Source organism: Hemiscyllium ocellatum, chromosome 7 (genome assembly GCF_020745735.1).
Source record: "Hemiscyllium ocellatum isolate sHemOce1 chromosome 7, sHemOce1.pat.X.cur, whole genome shotgun sequence".
In the NCBI taxonomy this organism is placed as follows: domain Eukaryota; kingdom Metazoa; phylum Chordata; class Chondrichthyes; order Orectolobiformes; family Hemiscylliidae; genus Hemiscyllium; species Hemiscyllium ocellatum.
In genome coordinates, this window is record NC_083407.1 from 64,331,472 (window position 1) to 64,349,900 (window position 18,429).

General features: G+C 38.6%; 1 protein-coding gene across 4 annotated transcripts in view; it reads right to left on the reverse strand.

Moving 5' to 3' along the window:
• The window catches only part of LOC132817112 (electrogenic aspartate/glutamate antiporter SLC25A12, mitochondrial-like), a 130,043-nt gene that overhangs the window by 12,522 nt on the left and 99,092 nt on the right, over positions 1-18,429 (reverse strand). For all 4 annotated transcript variants that reach the window (XM_060827289.1, XM_060827291.1, XM_060827290.1 and 1 more), the window contains 2 exons: positions 8,293-8,433; positions 671-809 (listed from right to left, as the gene is read on the reverse strand). In XM_060827289.1, coding sequence (XP_060683272.1) covers positions 671-809; positions 8,293-8,433 — 280 coding nt within the window. The remainder of the gene's footprint in view (positions 1-670; positions 810-8,292; positions 8,434-18,429) is intronic.

Genomic DNA, 18,429 nt, shown 5'->3' on the forward strand with positions numbered 1-18,429 from the left:
TTACTCAGCAAGTCGTGAGTTCATGGAATGCCCTGCCAGTAACAGTGGTGGACTCTCCCTCTTTATGGGCATTTAAATGGGCATTAGATAGGCATATGGAGGATAGTGGGCTAGTGTAGGTTAGGTAGGCTTGGATCGGCGCAACATCAAGGGCCAAAGGGCCTGTCCTGCGCTGTATTTTTCTATGTTCTATGTTCTAAGTTCGAACGTTGTGCAATGCAACGTTTAGATTAGATTAGATTACTTACAGTATGGAAACAGGCCCTTCGGCCCAACAAGTCCACACCGACCCGCCGAAGTGCAACCCACCCATACCCCTACATTGATCCCTTACCTAACACTATGGGCAATTTTAGCATGGCCAATTCACCTGACCCGCACATCTTTGGATTGTGGGAGGAAACCGGAGCACCCGGAGGAAACCCACGCAGACACAGGGAGAACGTGCAAACTCCACACAGTCAGTCGCCTGAGGCAGGAATTGAACCCGGGTCTCTGGCGCTGTGAGGCAGCAGTGCTAACCACTGTGCCACCGTGCCGCCCAATAAAAGTGCCCAATATTTAAAATACACATACTGAACTGAAAATTACTAGTCAAAATAAAAGTGAAACCATTGCAATCAAAACAATTGCTAGTTACCAATTTTAAGTAATTAATTGTCATTCTTACCTGCAATAGCACCAGCTGCAAGAAGCTGCAACGCACCCAGCCTCCCCTGCTCATCTGCAAAGGCCAGTTTAGTATGAGCATACACCGGGAAGTAGATGGCAGAGAAAGGGATATCACGGAGAAAACAGGCCTTTGCACCCTATAAGTAAATAAAAACAATTTTAAACATAATGCCATTTCACAGACTGAGGTCTTTTTTTCTCCTCGGTATCACACTATCAACAACCTCAATTTTTAACACTTAAATGACAAGTTCTAGCTCAAAATAAACAAATGAAAACTGTAAATATCATTCAACATAAAACTTCCTATCAACCAATACAATTAAAAAGCTTCTCCACATAGCTTGTGAAGATAAAACAATCTCTGTGTTAGATTTTTAGTTCCAGAATATTGAAGAAAATTGCACGATCAAACCACATTAAAAAATGTAAAAAGATAGACTGATCCTAGCCCAAAAGAGGTGACCAAGACAGCTGGATAGTAGGTTGACAAATTAGTGGTGGAAAATCTCTAAACGCAACAAGGGGTAAAGAACAAATAGACGTATTCTACTAAAGCAAAAAAAAAGGAGTATCAAACAACAGATTCGGTGGATAAAATGCTTAACAAAAATTAGGTTAAAATTTAGGAAGGGGCATTATAAATGCATGATTTAATGTGGAAATGTGAAGGTTAATGACTTTTGGTAGCAAGTAAAAGCAAAGAAGGGAACTATAAAGCTAATGGAAAGCACTGGAAAATACAGATAAACAGAGACATTCAGGTTTAGATTACTATAGTATGGAAACAGGCCCTTCAGCCCAACAAGTCCACAGTGAACCTCCCAAGAGTAACTCACCCAGACTAATTCCCCTATCCTATATTTACACCGGAGTAATGTATCTGACACTATGGGCAATTTAGTATGGCCAATTCACCTGACCTGCACATCTTTGGACTGTGGGAGTAAACCAGAATACCTGGAGGAAAGCACGCAGACGCGGGGAGAACGTGCAAACATCACACAGACAATTGCCTGAGGCAAGAAATGAATCCGGGTCCCTGGCACTCAGACAGCAATGCTAATCACTGAGCCACCGTGCCGTCGTCAAACAATAATCAGGTCTTAAAGATGCTATCAAAAATATGAATTTTTATAAATGGGGTACAGAGTAAGACAGACAAGTTATGATTATTTATGTTTAAAAAAATGGTTTAGGCACTCAATCATATTTCAAGGGAAAGAGAGAAAATTCAGGGAATTATCTGTGGTAGGGAAATTGTTGAAGTCTATAATCAAGGGTAACATAACTGAACAACTTGAATATTTTCAGTTAATCAGAGAGAGTCATCGTGAATTCATGGCAGGTAGACCATGCCTGACAAACCTCACTAATAGGTGACTCAAGCAGTGGTCAGGAATGTCTATGGATGTTTTTTATATGAACTTCCAGAAGGCATTTGATAAAGTCCCACATTAAGATACTATTAACTAGGGTAGAAACCCATGGAACTGCAAATTGCTGGCATGGTTAGGAAATTGGTCGGGTGGCAGGCAACAGAAAGTTATGATAATGGGTATTCAAACTGGCAGGATCTGACCAGCGGCATCCAACAAAGATCTATATTAGGGCTTTAATTATTCACATTATTCATTAATGACTTGGATAATAGAAAAGAAAGTCATATATCCAAAATGGCTGATGATACAAAGTTAGGCAGCATTATGACAGTGTAGATGCTAGCATAAAATTATAAAAGGGATATTGATAGTCTAGGTGAACAGGCAAAATTTTGGCAGATGGACTGCAATGTACATTCAGGTGCGTAGATCTTTAAGATGTCACAAACAGATGCAAAAAAATAATCAAGGCTGCTAATTGAATGCTGCCCTTTATATCTGGAGTATACGGACAAAGAAGTTATGACAGATATATACAGAACTCTGGTTAGACCAACTTGAATTACTGTGAGCAGGTCTGAGCAAAATGGCATAGGAAGAATATATTGGCCTTGGAAGGAACACAATGTAGGTTTACAAGAATGATGTCTGGATTTTAGGATTAAACTATGAAGAGAGATTAAACAAAATAGGCTTGTTTTCTCTAGAATTTAGAAGGTTAAGGGATAATTGGATAAACGTCTTCAAGATATTAACAGGAAAAAACAAAGTAGCATTTCCAATGATTGGGGAGTCTAGAACCAGATAGATAGCAGTTATAAGGAATATAGACCAAAATTAGGAATACAGAGTTCAGCCACAGATCAGCCATGATCTCAATGAGTGGTGCAACAGGTTTGAGGGCTTGAACAGCTGACTCCTGTTCTCATGTATGCAGCTTTGGGTAAGCCTTGGAAAGTATAATAAAGATTCACAATAATTATACCAGGCTTAGGAAACTACAGTTAAAAGGACAAAGTGGGATTAGTTCTATTGAAGCAGAGACAACTCAGGAGATTCAATAGAAGAATATGTGAAGAATTTTGACAGCATACAGAGAGAAAAAAATGTACTTCTTCCAGTTCAGAATCTGTAATGAAGTGGACATCAATGACAAGTAATCACGGAATGAATAGAAGAGTCCAAATAAACTTGTTATACAGGAACATTGGAAAATTGAATGCTTTACCACAGGGGAGTTCTAAGGCAAACCTCACTGTGTCTTTTTGAAGAAGACTGCATTAATATTTTAAAAACAAGAGTAGGTTGGACAGGGGCATTTGTTTTGGATTGCTCCAGCAAAGTGTTGGCACAGATGTAATTGGTTAAACACACAGCAATGAAGGAAGACTATTAATTGGATGATTTTTCTGTAATAGAGAAAGTCCACAGGAACAAAGATTTTTTAGATTAAGAAAGATTTTGAAAGGATATTTTGTCCAGCAATTGATGAATTAGTAAGCGGGAGATGCAGGATTAAATTAGAAGAAAAGCTAAAATATTTTTCATCCTAAAGCCATTAGACTGTTTTCTTATAAGTGGTTATTTGAACAAAGATGAGAATATCATTTGAAAAAGAAATAAATATCTGAAAAAAAAAGCATATGAAAGATCTGTGAGAAAGATGAAGTCGGAAATTATATTAAAAATCATATGACACCAGGTTATACTGCTCCTTCATCAGGAGGTGCTCCAAAAGCTAGTGCTTCCAATCAAACCTGTTGGACTATAACTTGGTGTTGTGTGATTTTTAACTTTGTACAGCACAGTACAACACCGGCATCTCCAAATCAAAATTATATTAAAGTAAGTAGCTGCTGCTAAAATGCTAGTATTAACTTGAATGACCTTCTTAAATATAATTCAAGAAGTACTCTCACTTGTGACTCAAAGTACTCTTTCTGTCCTAGTTCCAACAGAGTTTCTTTTCCTCTGTATTCTTTCATCAAAGTCTGAGTCTCTGTTATTGCTGTCCTTCTCGCCTCCTTTTATTCCAAATACTACATTGCTGCTGAAGTCAATCCGAGAGTTAGTTCCCTGCAAATAGAAGCCAGCACAAGTAATCACTTGCTCTGGTCTTCTACTTTAAATCTATCCCTTCCAATCTGCAATTTAATTTCTTTTCTTCCAAATTCTATTATTGCAATACTTTCTTTGCTTCTAATGCGGCTGGGAAAACTGGCAGGGAGAGAAAGGAACACACAATGCAGATGATAGAGACTAGCTGAGCAACTCCCACAGAATTTTGATATGGCCATGACAGACCAAGTGGAATCCTCCTCTCCTAAGAGCAAAGTTAAGAATTAGGAATGGCAATTATATTGGCGAATGCTCAAAGGTTATCCTAAAGGTTCAGTATCATGGTAAACCAAAAAAAAATCCAACAAATATGAATGCCATGCACTACAATAAACTTCATAGTCATAAATTCCTGCTGCTAAATGAAATGTGTTAAATTCATTCAGAATACCCAAGATTGTTAAAACTCTGGGACAATTCTGAAAGTGACAACAGTTCTAATTCATTTTAATTACACTTCAGACAGGGAGTTACTAACATGGCAGAATATGATGAATCTGAACATCAACTAAAATACAGCAAAACAATATTCGCACTCCTGTGGCATAGTGGCAGTGCTTCCACCTCTGGATAGATCATCCATATTAACGTCCCATCTACACCAATTTTGTAGAAATAGGTTAAATAAAATAATTAAAAATAGATTTCTTCATACAAGATACAATTTTAATTTCCATTAGTGATTTACCATACATCTCACACACAACAGGGTGGAAAAGTCTAACCCTGCCTGCTATCACTGCAGTCCTAACTACACCGCTCAACCAAACGCTGACTTTCAAAACAATAATGATCACTTTTAACTTCCCTTGTCCTTTAATAGCTCCATCAGAAAGACTGACATGGCCAAAAAAGTTTGTGTGTCTAAAGTCGAAGGAGTTCATGCTCATTTTCGATAATGCATTAATCAATGCAGACAGTAAATCATTATAACTGCTTTGTTAAACTTATTTCTCCTATTTTAGAAGTTTTTGTTGAAGTGTTAGCAGTTACAACAGCTTGTTCCACTTCTGATGAGTGGGTAAACATTGTACTGAGGCTCACATTTTTCCCATTATGTAATGGCTGGTATTTAATATTTATATCCAATATTCGCATCGTGACTTTTTAAAATTTGGAAAAGGTAAGAACATTCCTCATCAAAGGGTTTTAATGATCAAGATCACTCAAGAGTCATACAACAGGAAACAAACCCTTTGGTTCTATCAGTCCATGCAGATCATAATTCCAAACTAAACTAGACCCACCTGCCTCACTTGACCCACATCTTTCCAAACATCTTATTCATGTACTTATCAAAATATCTTTTACACATTGTAACTGTACCTGCTTAAAACCACTTTCTCTCAAAGTTCATTTCACACATGAACCACTGTAAAACAAAGCTCCTTATGTCATTTTAAATCTTTCACCTCTCACCTTAAAAATGTTTCCTTGTCTTGAAATCTCCCAAACTAAGGAAAAGATACCTGCCATTCACCATATCTACACCCCTCATCATTTTATAAACCTCTATAATGTCACCTCTCAACTTCTTATGCTCTAGAGAAAAAATGTCTCAGTCTATCCAGCCTCTCGTTATAATCCAAACCCTCCATTCCTGGCACATTCCGAGTAAATCTCTTCTGAGCTCTCTCCAACTTAATAATATCTTTTCTGTAACAAAGAGACAAAACTGCTCACAGTACTCTAGAAGAGGCCTCATTAATGTCCGATACAATCTCAACTTGATGTCTCAACTCCTATACTCAAAGGTCTGAGCAATGAAGACAAGGATGCTAAACACTTTCTTAACTAGCCTGTCTACTTGTAATGCAAATTGCAAAGAATTAAATACATGAACCCCCAAAGTCTCACTATTCTACAACACAACCCAAGTCCTACTTTTAGTATAGTTCTTGCTTTGGCTGTTTTACAAAATGCGATACCTCACATTTATCCAAATTAAACTTGATCTACCACTCCTCAGCAAAGTGACCCAATTGATCAAGATCTCTTTGTAATCTTAGATAACCTCCTTCACTGTCTACTATACCAATCTTGGTGTCATCTGCACATTTACTAACCATGTTTTCTATATTCTCATCCAAATCATTTATATAAATGACAAACAAAAGTGGACCCAGCACCGACCCCTGTGTAAGACTGCTGGTCACAGGCATCCTGTCTGGAAAACTACCCTCCAGTATCACACTCTGTCGCCTGCCGTTAAATCAATGTTCTATACAATTTGCAAACTCACCATGAATCCATTAGGATCTAACTTTACCAATTAGTCTACTATGCACAACCTTGTAAAAGGCTTTACTCAAGTCCAGGTAAACAATGTATACCGTTCTACCCCTCACAAAACCATGCTGACTATCCCCAATCATTCCTTGCCTCTTCAAATGCATAAAAATCCTATCTTTCAGGATCACTTCCAACAATGCACCAACCACTGAAGTCAGACTCAGAGGCGTATAGTTCCCAGGCTTCTCCTTAGATCCCTTCTTAAACAAACATTAGGCAGTCATTCAGTACCTCACCCATATTTATCGATGATACAAATAATTGTGCAGATGGCCCCCAATTTCTTCCCTAACTTCCCACCAAATCCTGGGATACACTAGATCAGGTCCCCGGAGGTTTATCCATTTTATTTTTTCTAAGACCTCCAGCACTTCCTCTTCTGTAATATAAACGGTTTTCAAAACATTCATTGTACTGAATTCTCTAGCCTCTATTTCTTTCTCCACAGTAAAAGCTGACGCAAAATATTCATTCAATATCTCTCCCATCTCCTGAGAATCAGCACAAAACAATCTTTTGATCTTCAAGGGGCCCTATTCTCGCTCTATTTACTCTCTTGCTCTTAATGTACTTGTAGAATGTCTTAGGATTATCTTTAACCTTATTTGCCAAGTTTCCCTCTATTCTCTCTTTGCCTTCTTGATCTCCTCTTAAGAATGCCCCTACATTATTTATACTGCTCAAGAGATTCATTTGAATCCAGTTGTTTATATCGAATATATATTTTTTTAGTTTTGACTAGAACCTCAATATCTTTATTCACACATTGTTCTCCAATCCTACAAGCCTTTCTGTTCCTGTTTGAGTGAAAAGTACGGTTCTGAACTCTCATTTTCACACTTATGAAAGTTATCACATTTGCTTGAAATGGTATAGGATTACTTTGTTTTTGTGAAATAACAGAATCGTGCAAGGTGCTTTCTTTTAATTAAAAGGTCAAATATTGTAAATTGACAAAATATTTTAAATACATCCATCTAAAACAGACAATGCATCTCACTTTGATATAATCTCGTAGATGATTGCTCATGCAAATTCAGAAACTATGAATATAAAGAAAAATAACAATATATTAATTAGAATATTAACTTTGCTGTAATATTGCACATAATTAGATTTTTATGTGAGGTATGCAGCAAGTAAAAATGATGATCAAGATTCAGGGACAATTCAAATAATAAAAACCTAACTGTATTCAGTGTTTTGGATAAAGGCAGGAAAATGGCAAGTCATTATAGTCATTCAGCTGGTGCAGATAGGATGGCCAAATACCCACTTTCTGCACCGTAACAATTCTATGGTGCTGTCAAGAATTGGGGGAAGAAAAGGACACAGGAAGAAGAGTATAAATGAATAAGATTGTAAATGGTTACAAAAAAGATAAAATTAAATTTATCAGGAAAGGCTCTGATTGAAGTACACAATGGAAGGAATTCAAGCAGCTATACTGACAATGAAAATATGTGAACAAGAACAATTCTGTAAAATAAATAAACTGGATCAACTCAAAGTGAAAGAAATCAGTAACAAAATAAAAGAATATTAACTGAATGGTAACTCGTTTAAAAAAAACACAGATGGATTTTGAGACTGTGAATTAAATATGCAAATATTTTAACTGGTTCCTGAGCACTCTGATCCAAATGTGATGATTCCAACATATCATTCCATTCCTTCATTTATACTTTAAACACAACCATACACCTTGAAAAAAAGCCTGTGTTCAAACTGGGTAAAAATTCAACATACAGACAATTTATCTTTGTAATAGGCTCCTTACAGGAATAAAGCTTTAAGCTGTCATGCCTAGGCTAACATGGTTACCTACCTTATATAAACCCAAAAACCCAAGGTCACGCATTACAGAAAGTGCACTGACTCTAGGACCTGTGGTAATTTCTCCTGCAACTTGGAGTCGAATTTTCACTATTTCCAGAGGATTTGTAAAGATTACTTGAGAACCTCCAGCCTGAAAAAAATAAAAATCATGTTAAAATTCCTGATACAAGGTTCTATACAAAGTTTGACACACCCGAATTTTCCTATTCTGTATGGACTCCCAATCACATACCCATGGCTTTTTACTCCTACTTTTAATGACATTCCCCAAATAAAATATCTAGCAACACAAATCCAAGTGCCAGAGGAGCAGACATAATCATTTAATTTTTCTAGTAAGTATTCTCCATAAAGTAGGGCACAGAGTATCAGAAGAAAACTTGGGAAACAGTTTTCCAAAGTATATATATCATATCAAATACATAGAATAAATACACACAAACATATAATCTAATTACCAAAGAGAAGAAAACTTCCAGAAGGTTCAACAAAGGAATTGCGTTCAATTTTATGTCACAGCTCATCACAGACACCATTGTGTTAAGGAAATGTTTTAGTCTAGTCAGAAAGAATCCATTCCAACTGATGCTGAGCAGGTTGTTCATGGCGGTAATAAATACTGCAGATACTATACATCTGAAAGGTAGAAGTTTCTTTACTGGTAGCATCTATTTAGGTTTTCTTCTAATTCACATATGGGTTGTGGTTGCCACCAGCTGTGTAAGAATTTATTGTTCACCACTAATTGCCCCAGACGTGGTGGTAGTGAGCTCCCTTTACAGGAGACCCACAGTGCTCTCAGGAAGATAGATCTAGAATGCTGAGCCAGTAACGATAGAATGGAGATATATTCCAAATGAATGTCCTTCTAGGCTGTACAGGACTGGGGTTGGGAAGGTGCTGTCAAAGGACCCCTGGTGAGTTACCATAGTATATCTTATAAATGGTACACTGTTGCTACTGTGCATCAATGGAGAGGGGGATAAATGAAGATCATGCTTGGAGTGCCAGTCAAGTGGGCTGCTTTGTACTGGATGGTGTCAAGCTTCCTCAGTGGGAAAGCCATGGAGCAAAAGTTAAGATTGTCCTGTTGCAGATGGTAAGTGCCTGGCATTTGTGTGGTGCAAATGTTAATCTTATCAGCCTAAGCTTGGATGTTATCCAGGTTTTGTCGCATATTGGCACAAATAGCTTCAGTGTCTGAGATCAAAAGACGAAGAAAGGCTTTTCAACCAGAGTCTGCTCCACCAATGAGATCAGACTGATCTGATAATGCTCAATTCCACTTTTTTGCCTTTTCCCCATAACCCTGGATTTACTCAATGATAAAGTCTGTCCATCTCTGCCTTCAATATTCTGAAACAGCCAGTCTCTACTGCCCTCTGCGGCAAAGAAATTCACAGATTTGATATCCTCAGAAAAGAAATTTCTCACGTCAGTCTTACATGGGTAACCCCTTGCTCTGAGATTATGCCCTCGGGTCCTCAATTTTCATACAAGGGGGAATCAATCTATCAGCATCTACCCTAGCAAATTCCCTAAGAACCTTATTTTATTCAATATTTTAGCCTCTCATTTCTAAACTCAAAGTGTATAGGCTTAACCTACTCAGCCTCTCCTTATAAGGCAGTGCCTCAAAATCCAGGATCAACCCAGTGAACGTTCTCCAGAACGCCTCCATCGTCAATATACCTTTATTTGGATAAAGTACCAAAACTATTCAGTTCAGAGAATCATAGAATCCCTACAGTGTGAAAACAGGCCCTTCAGCCCAACAAGTCCACACCAATCCTCCAAAGAGCAACCCACCTAGATCCATTCCGCTACCCCATTATGCTACATTCACCCCTGACTAATACACCTAACCTACACATCACTGAGCACTATGGAGCAATTTAGCATGGCCAATTCATCTAACCTGCACGTCTTCCAAATATGGGAGGAAACCCAGAGCACCCGAAGAAAATCCATGCAGCCATGGGGAGAATATGCAAACTCCACACAGACAGACGCTCAAGGCTGGAATCGAACCCGGGTCCCTGGAGCTGAGAGGCAGCAGTACTAACCACTGAGCCACCATGCCGCCCTTGTTTAGGGGTGGTCTAATTCGTGCCTTCTATTGTTTTGTAACAACTCCCTATTTTTATACTTCATTCCCTTTGAAATAAAGGCCAATATGCAAATTGCCTTCCCTATTAACTGAACTCATACATTAGCTTTTTGAAATTTATGCACAAGGTTTCCCAAATCCCTGTGCTGTAGCTTTCTGCAGTCTTACTTTAAATATTATTCAACTCCCCTATCCTTCCAGCTAACATCTGAAATTCAAAATATACCCCATACACTGGTATCCCCCTTCATTAATTCTGCTAGTATGTCTCTTCATATATTTATCAAGTCCACATATATTCAAGTCTTATAAATTCCAATTTTTAGAATAAAACCAGCCTGATTCCAGGTTAAAACTCGGAGACAGATTTTGAACAAGGCCTCACACCTACAAATTCAGTGTCTGACCTGAGGTGTCACATTTTGTTTATTCCTATCACTCTGTCTGATTGTCATGACAGCACAACACTGATACTGACTTTATAAGCACTTTCCATACCGTCTGACACTCAGTCATCCATGTATTGTGTGACATATTATCCACTCATACCAGTTGTATGATCTTTTCATCTCTGCCTATAAACTTTGGGTCAGTGCGCAATGCTCTCTCATTGCACTTGATGAAAGCTTGTGCGATTTCAAATAGACCTGTTGGATGATAACCTGGTATCATGTGACTTCTGACTTTGCCTCTCAGCTTTTATTTTCCACCTTATGATCTGTAAATCCATGCTTACTATGATCTGCCTGTACTGCTCGTAAACAAAGCTCTTCACTGTACTTGGGTACAGGTGACAATAAATCAAATCAAATCAGGTAGCAAGCATTTCAGACATGTATTAGCAAGTCAAATGCTGACATCAAGTCAAAGAATACACTACATTAACATATTAGTCATGTAATGAACAAAGTGTAGCTAGTTGAGTTTAATAGATAGCAAGTACAACAAAACAAGAATTGTCTGTTTTGAATCAAGTTGCAATTAAGGGGGTTAGCATGTAAATTGAGAAAAAACTAAATAAAGACTATTTAGCCTTCTGTTAAACATTGTTAAGGATCTGTATGTGGCTGGCTAAAAGCCATCATTTATTGCTCACCCTTAGTGGTCAACTGCAATCTTGAACAGTTCACGTGATGTAGGAATATCCACAATGCTATTAGAAAGGAAGTTCCAGGATTGTGATAGATGGTTCTGCAAGGAAGGTGTGGAGCTTGGATGGGAACTTGTAGGTAGTGGTGCGCTCACAAATCCACTGTATTTGTCTCTCCAAATAGTACAGATCATAGGTGCTACTGAAGGAGCTTAGATAGACTTTCAGTACTTCTTGTAAATTTTATACGCACTACTGCCACTGTGCATTGGTAGAGGAAGGACTAAATGGGGAACATAATGGATAGGATGCCAGTTAATTGGCTTGTTTCATTTTAGATGGCATTAAGCATCTTGAATATAGTTGGAGCTGCACTTAACCAGTAACGTGTTCCGCTATATTCAGGTGATGTGTTCCTCTCTGCGGAATTCCTAGCTTCTGACCTGCTGCTGTAGCCCCAGAATTTAATGGGGTGGTCCAGTACAATTTTAAACACAAGGTATTACTGGTAAATTCAGTAAGGGTATTGCTACTGATTGCCATTGGCAAATTATCAGATTCTCTCTTAGTCACTGCCTGACCCATTTTGTGTTGTGAATATTGCTTGCAAGTTATCAGGCTAAACATGAATATTGTTCAGGTCTTGCAGCATATGGACAGTTTCAGTATCTGAGGAGATGGAAACAATGCTCAACATTGTATAATCATCAGCAAATATCCCCACTTTTGATTTTATAATGGAATGAGGCCCATTGATGTAACAGCTGAAAATAGATGGGGCCAGGACATTATCTGGAGGAACTACTGCAGCAATGTTCCAGGACTTGAAAGTGGAGTCGCAGGTAAATAAGATAGTGAAGGCATTGTTTGGTAGGCTTTCCATTATTGGTCAAAATATTGAGTACAGGAGTTGGGAGCTGAAAATGTGTTGCTGGAAAAATGCAGCAGATCAGGCAGATCCAAGGAACAGGAAATTCGACGTTTCGGGCATAGGTCCTTCCGAAGAGCCTATGCCCAAAACATCGAATTTCCTGTTCCTTGGATGCTGCCTGACCTGCTGTGCTTTTCCAGCAACACATCTTCAGCTCTGATACTCCAGCATCTGCAGACCTCACCTTCTCCTACAGGAGTTGGGAGGTCATGTTGCGGCTGTACAGGATATTTTTTAGGCCACTGTTGGAATATTACATGCAATTCTGATCTCCTTTCTATCGGAAAGATGTTGTTAAACTTGAAATGGTTCAAAAAAGATTTACAAGGGTGTTGCCAAGGTTGGAGGATTTGAGGGAGAGGCTGAATGGGCTATGGCTGTTTTCCCTGGAGTGTCAGAGGCTGAGGGGTGACCTGATAGAGGTTTATAAAATTATGAGGGGCATAAATAGGATAAATAGACACAGTCTTTTCCCTGGGGTGGGAGAGACCAGAACTAGAGGGCATAGGTTTAGGATGAGAGGGGAAAGATATGAACAAGACCTAAGGGGCAACTTTTTCATGCAGAGGGTGGTATATGAATGGAATAAGCTGCCAGAGGAAGTGGTGGAGGATGGTACAATTGTAACATTTAAAAGGCATTTGGATGAGTATATGAATAGGAAGGATTTGGAGGGATATGGGCCGGGTGCTGACAGGAAGGACTAGATTGGGCTGGGATATCTGGTCGGCATGGATAAGTTGGACTGAAGGATCTATTTCCGTGCTGTACATCTCTATGATTCTATGACTGAAGATTAGCATTTAAAACCATCACTGACATTTTTTTGCAATGTATAGTGGAATATTTTTCCACTGGAGTCCAGTTCTTCTCGTGTGATGATGTACACAATCAAATGCTGCCTTGATTTACAGGGCAGTCAAACTAACTTCACCTCAAAAGTTCAGCTCATTATCATGTCTGAACCAAGGCTGTAACGAGTTCAGGAGCTGAGTAGTCCTGTGGAACATGTCATCAAGTTATTGCTGAGCAAGGACCACTTGATGACACTGTAGGTAACACCTTCTACCTCTTTATTATTGATGTAGTGGAGAATAACGGGACAGTAATTGGCCAGACTGATTTTTTTTTATTGTGAAAAGGCCATATTTGTTTAACTATCCACATTGTTGGTACATACCAGTATTGTACCTGCATGGAACAACTTGCCTGGTTCTGAAGCATATCTTCACTACTATTGCTGGAATGCAGTTACGAGTCCATAACTTTTGTAATACCCAGTGCTTTCAGTGATGCTGGAGGAAGCAGAGATGAACCATTCATTCAATATTTCAGACTGAAAATTGTTGCAAATGCTTCAACCTCATCTTTTCCACTGATGTTCTGAGTTCTTCTATCATTATGGATGGGTATACTAATGCAACGAGGAGAAAGTGAGGTCCTGATGAAGGGCTTATGCCCGAAATGTCGAATTTCCTGTTCCTTGGATGCTGCCTGACCTGCTGCGCTTTTCCAGCAACACATTTTCAGATATACTAATGCAACCTCTGCCTCCCCATAGCCGTTTAATTGTCCACCACCATTCACAGTGGAAGTGGCAGGAGTGCAAAACTTAGATCTAATCCATTGGTTGTGACATTATTCAGCTACGCCCGTCGCAGGTTGCTTCCACTGTCTGGCATGCAAGTAGTCCAGTGCAGTACTTCCACAGGTTAATCCCTCATTTTTAGATATGTCCAATACCACTTTTAGCATGCCCTCTTGCACACTTCCTTTAAAGGGTAATTAAGTTAGTGGCAATTAAGCAAACTGAAAAAGTCTGAACGAATGTTTAAACAGTAGAGCAGCAGAGAAACAGTGGAGTGGAGAGGATCGGAAATTGCATAGCAAAATGTTCATTTCAAACTAAACAGGAAGATGACATATCCAAATCTTCTCTCAAACTTTGAATGACATTATCCAAGCTGGAAATGCTGAGATTGAAAATTTAACTTGTATGGAAAGATGGAAAAAGATCAGTAATAAGAAAAATCAGTCACAAACTATTTGAAACATGTAACATTAAGATAGGAAGCAGTGGGAAAGGACAACAGTGAACATTTAAAGAACAAATCAAGTGGAGGAAAGAGACAACAGAAACTCACTGAGCAAAAACAAACCTTTCAAGGTTAACATGGCATAAGTATCCACAGGCGAGTACAGTAACATGGGAATAAACAAGAGGTAAATATTTGATGGGCAATGCTGGAATCTCAAGACAATGTAGGAGAAAGGGATGGTATGTTTTAGAATAAATTATGGACAGCAGGATGAATAGTGATGAGAAAATTTGTAGACTGACTAAGTTTAAGGGATTTTAGATATAAATAAGATTTATTTTTTTAAATGGCACAAGGAAATTGTTTTAAGTTGAACTAAATTGGCAGAGTGTTGCATCACAAGAGGTTTTGAAATACAGAAAAAGCTTTGTGCAATGGGGAGTTCATTACAAGAGAGTGTAGGCATGTAGAATTCAAAGCATCTGCATTTCAAGCATTAGTCACAGAGGAATACAGCACAGTAACAGGCTGTTTGGCCCAACTCATCCACGCTGACCAGGTTTTCTAAACTGAATTATTCCCATTTGCCTGCGTCTGGACTATATCTCTCAAAACCTTTCCTATCTATGTACCTCTTCAAATGTCTTTTGAATGCTGTGATTGTACCCGCCTCTTCCACTTCTTCTAGCAGCTTGTTCCATGTACGCATCACCCTTTACATGAAAAGGTTGCCCCTCAGGTCCCTTTTAAAACTTCCCACTCTCACCTTAAATCTAAATCTAGTTCTGGACTCCCCTACCCAAGGGAAAAGACCTCAGCTATTCACCTTATATAAGCTCCGCATGATTTTAGAAACCTCTACAAGGTCACCCCTCAACCTCCTACACTCCAGTGAAAAAAGTCCCTATCCAAACTCTCCTTATAAGTCAAAACTTCCAGTCTTGGGAACATCCTTGACAATTTTTTTGTGCTCTTTCCAGTTTAATATCAGTATCATAGCAAGGAAACCAGAACTGCATACAGTACTTCAAATGTGGCTTTATCAATGTCCTATGCAGCTGTAACATGACATCTTAACTCCTGCGCTTGATGCTCTGACTGACGAAGGCAAATATGCCAAAGGCATACCTGTATACCGGTGACCAGTTTCAAGAAATTACATACTTGCACACCTCGGTCTCTGTTCGACAACACTCCTGTAGGCCCTATCATTAATTATGTAAGTCCTGCCCTGGGGACTGGGCATTTATCCGAATTAAATGCCATCTGCTGTTCCTTGGCCCACTGATCCAGTTGATCAAGATTCAGTTGTACTCTTAGATAACATTCTTCACTGTCCACTATACTATCAATTTTGGCATCATCTGCAAACTTACTAACTGTGCATCCATTATTTTCATCCAAATCATTTATATAAATGGCAAACAACAGAACACCCAGCACTGATCTTAGTGGCCCACCGCTGGTCACAGGCCTCCAGTCTGAAAAATAACCCTCACCACCATCCTCTCCTACCGTAAGCCACTTTTGTATCCAATTGGCTAGACCTCCCTGGATCCCATGTGGTCTAACCTTATTAACCAGTCTACCACGTGATATCTTGTTGAAGGCCTGGCTAAAGTCCATGTAGACAATATCTACCAGGTGAAGGAACAGTATCAGTAAAACCTCAAACTTTCAGCTAGAGAAGAGTTTAAAAGATTTCACTTTCTTAATTATTTTCAGGCAGACCAGGAAAGTCAAAAACTGGTTAACCACAGAACTTACAGAAAGCCCAGGACAGAGACGTTAGGTGCTGGAGGGGAGGCAGTGGTCAAGTGGTATTCTCCCCGGATGATTAATCCAGAGACCCGGGTAATGTTCTGCAGTCCTGGATTTGAATTCCATTACGGCAAAGAGTGGAATTTGACTTCAATATAAATCTGGAATTGAGTGTCTAACAATGACCATGGATTCTTTGCTGATTTTTTTGCCAGAAATGCCCACCTGGTTCACTCCTGACCTTTAGGAAAGGAAACTGCCACCCCTATTTGGTCTGGCCTACGTGTGGTTGACTCTTAACTGCCTGAGCAATAAATGTTGGCCTAATCAGTAACACCCTCATCCCATGAATGAATAAAAGGACGTGATCTGGGGTGTTACAAATCCATCTGAAAGACTGCATTTAAAAAAATGACATTTGTTGTTGTTGGATTATGCTTACATACATTTAACATCCATGAAAATACCATATAAAATGTTTAGAAAATAACTGTTGAAATAAAACAAAGGTTTATGGGCAGAAAGTACATGCCATATTTCTTCATCTGAATCTATTTGAAGTGTAAATTCACCATGAAACAAAACTCTTGTTTTAAGTTTCTGATTACCCAGTCCATGAATGATGTGCCTTTGTTTTGGTTCATTTCTCCAAACAGATAAGAATATCATTCTACATGAGAAAAATGCCTGAGTACATTGGCCTTTCCAGTTAATTAAATGCTGTACAGTCAGCATGATCTCTCATTCTGCTCTATACAAGATCTGAATCTATGATATACTCAATTATTTGCCTGGAGCAGACAGCATTGAACCTAAAAGTAACAGCAGAAGTACTGAAATTAAATACAACAGACTAGTACTTCCAACAACTTGAGACCAGATTCTTAAAAAAAATCAGATTTTGAGGGAACTTTGCAGTGGGAATTGAATTTTCAAGGCACTTGACTAGAACCTAAAATAAGCAATTTAAAATTCATTCTCATGCATTAAGCCAAGCGTACAATTAGAACATTGAGATAAACGTATGCAGAAAGAAAGCTGACGGTGGAATTCAGAGGATTTTTTTAAAAAAATGTTCATGGGATGTGATCAGTACCGGAAAAGCCATTATTTACAGACAATTCCTAATTGTACTTCAGAAGGTGGTGGGAAACTACCTTCTTGAATCAGTGCAGTACTTGGGGGTGGTAGGTACAACCACACTGCTATTCGAAAGGGAGTTCCAGGACTTTGACCCAATGACAATGAAAGAGCACTGATACAGTTCTAAGTCACGGTGGTGCGTGACTTGGAGATAACTTGCAGGCTTTGATACAGTTATACTAAAAGCCATAGCAATAGCAAGACAATTACCACTGGCTCTCAAATTAGGACAAATAATGAATGTTCCAGTTTGCAATCTTGCAGATGGCCACAGGAGGTATTTGTCTGACTAGTACCTGACCAACAAGTACAGAACTGTGAATTTTCCTGTGGGATTTAACTTTGCCAGGAACAGAAAAATGTTCTATTATCCAATCTCAGTTTTGGAATAGGTATTCAGTGACTATCCCCTGCATAGACTGGAACAGAAATATTTTTTGAGGAAAAACATGCTTCAAGTGATATTTGTAGTCCCCAGGTTCGCATGCATCATCCTTTGCCCCAGTAATCCCCTCCTCCCGTCTTTTGCAATGTTTCTGGTAACACAATGAACCACAGACTTGTCCAAAATGTTTGGAATAAGATGAAATATTTTTATTAAGACCTCTAACAGAGGTTGCAAACTTTTCTCATTAAAAACACGAGCTATCTGCTTACCAAAATAGAAGAAAACAAATATCATGCTATCGCCCAGACAGCAGAAAAGGAAGATTAGCCGACAGTTCAGGATACACATTTCTTATAAAGGATAATATTTCCAAGTCACAGAAATAAACAAGCAAGGAAGAATGTTAGATTTGTACATATGGGTGAAACTTTCGATTATGTCAGGATCAATCAAGTTGAATTAATTCATTGAATGAAATCTGTACTGGCTATGATGAATTCTAAGTAAAGCTCACTGAAAACTGCAAAAAATGACAACATTTTAACATTCAGGGGTATAGAGAATTCTAATGATTGCTACATTTGATTGTTCCAAAATTAATTACAATTAACTCAACCAAAATAGGGACAGGGCTAATTCCAAGTTTTCAATATATCAGACAGAA